The sequence below is a fragment of the Citrus sinensis genome, chromosome 8 (assembly GCF_022201045.2).
Source record: "Citrus sinensis cultivar Valencia sweet orange chromosome 8, DVS_A1.0, whole genome shotgun sequence".
Taxonomy (NCBI): Eukaryota; Viridiplantae; Streptophyta; class Magnoliopsida; order Sapindales; family Rutaceae; genus Citrus; species Citrus sinensis.
In genome coordinates this window covers 30,515,612-30,517,548 of record NC_068563.1, presented here as the reverse complement: position 1 = coordinate 30,517,548, position 1,937 = coordinate 30,515,612, and the positions used below count along the sequence as shown (strand labels likewise).

At 42.6% G+C, this 1,937-nt stretch overlaps 1 protein-coding gene across 1 annotated transcript; it reads left to right on the top strand.

Moving 5' to 3' along the window:
• Positions 1 to 1,937, top strand: LOC102626543 (coniferyl alcohol acyltransferase). Its single transcript, XM_006488636.3, has 2 exons — positions 1 to 546; positions 725 to 1,937. The coding sequence occupies exons 1-2, from the start codon at positions 109 to 111 to the stop codon at positions 1,736 to 1,738; spliced, it is 1,452 nt and encodes a 483-aa protein (XP_006488699.2). The 5' UTR covers positions 1 to 108; the 3' UTR covers positions 1,739 to 1,937.

Genomic DNA, 1,937 nt, shown 5'->3' with positions numbered 1-1,937 from the left:
TAAGTCCGAACGCCCATCCCTTCACACAAACACATCAAAAGAGAGAGAGAGAAAGTGCATAATTAGCAACAAAAATAAAAAGGAAAAAGAGAAGAAGAAGAAAGAAAAATGGTTGCAAAAGGAGATTTTACGGTGACAGTAAGCAAGAAAGAGGTAGTGGCAGCAGTGCTACCGTTGCAAGAGCATTGGCTGCCACAGTCTAATCTTGACCTGCTTCTGCCGGCAATTGACGTTGGTGTGTTCTTTTGTTACAAGAAGCCAGCCGCCGCTGCAGATAACATTAACAAGAGCTTTGGGTTTGGGTCCATGGTTGATGTTCTTAAGAAGGCCATGGCTGAAGCTCTTGTCTCTTATTATGCCCTGGCCGGCGAGGTTGTATACAACGATGTTGGTGAGCCTGAGCTTCTTTGCAACAACCGCGGGGTTGATTTTGTTGAAGCATATGCAAACGTTGAGCTGAAAGACCTCAACTTGTATAACCCTGATGACACCATTGAAGGTAAGCTGGTGGCAAAGAAGAAGAAGAACGGCGTCCTTTCCGTTCAGGTCAGTCACAGCCACTACAGTTACATGCTAGCGCCTAGCTACTAGCTGATAATAAACTAATTTTACGAAATTAAAACTGATTATTATTAATATTTATTAGCCAGCTAATCTAGAAACTACAATCGGTTATTCAAATAAAAATGAATAACTTGGGCTGGCTCTTGTCATTTAATTGCAGGCAACAGAACTAAAATGTGGGGGTATTGTAGTGGCGTGCACCTTCGATCACCGCATAGCGGACGCATATTCAACGGACATGTTTCTGGTATCATGGGCTGAAATTGCTCAGTCTAAACCAATATCTGTGATGCCATCTTTTCGACGATCCATGCTAAACCCTAGACGGCCATTGTGCATTGATCATGAGTTCGACAATATGTACGTGCCCATCTCCTCACTGCCACCTCCACCTCCGCCTCCTCATAATAATCCTCAAGAAGCCAACTGTAATAAGCTCGTCAGTCGTATTTATTATATCAAAAGTGAGCAACTCAATGAGCTTCAATTACTTGCGACGACGGGCTCCACTGGAAGGAGGACTAAACTCGAGTCTTTCAGTGCATTTTTATGGAAAATGGTGGCCCGTAGTGCAAATGATGGCATGATGATATCAAAGATGGGCATTGTGGTTGATGGAAGAACTAGATTAAGCATCAGCAGCAATAAAGGAGATAATAATAATAATAACTTTAATAAATCAATATCCTGCATGGCCATGGGTTCATATTTTGGAAATGTGCTTTCAATTCCATTTGGTGGGCAAAACGTTAAAGAACTCGTTGAAAAACCATTATCATGGGTGGCAACACAAGTGCACAATTTCCTGGAAAATGCAGTGACCAAAGATCATTTCTTGGGACTCATTGATTGGGTTGAGGCTCACAAACCCGATCCGGCTTTAGCTAAGATCTATTGCACCCCAAGTAGCGATGGACCCGCATTTGTGGTCTCATCAGGGCAGCGTTTCCCGGTTTCCAAAGTGGATTTCGGCTGGGGTAAGCCGGCTTTTGGTTCTTATCATTTTCCATGGGGTGGTGATGCTGGCTATGTCATGCCAATGCCGTCTCCGGCGGGTAACGGTGACTGGGTTGTATACATGCATCTCTCGGAGAAGCAGGTGGACTTGATTGAGACTCAGGCATCTAATGTCTTTAAGCCTATGGCGTTTGATTATCTTATCTCAGGCATATAAATTTAATCAATATAATCAGTGCATGTATGTACGTGCGTTATTAATTAAGCTGGATAATTAATTAACGTTGCTGTCTCATCTCATATGTCATGCGTGCGTACGTCTCTCTCGACTTCTCTGTCACCTTCTTGTTCAATAATATCGCCGTTTCGTCTTTAATTTCATTTGTGGATATGTTTACAAGTGTAATATTTGTCTT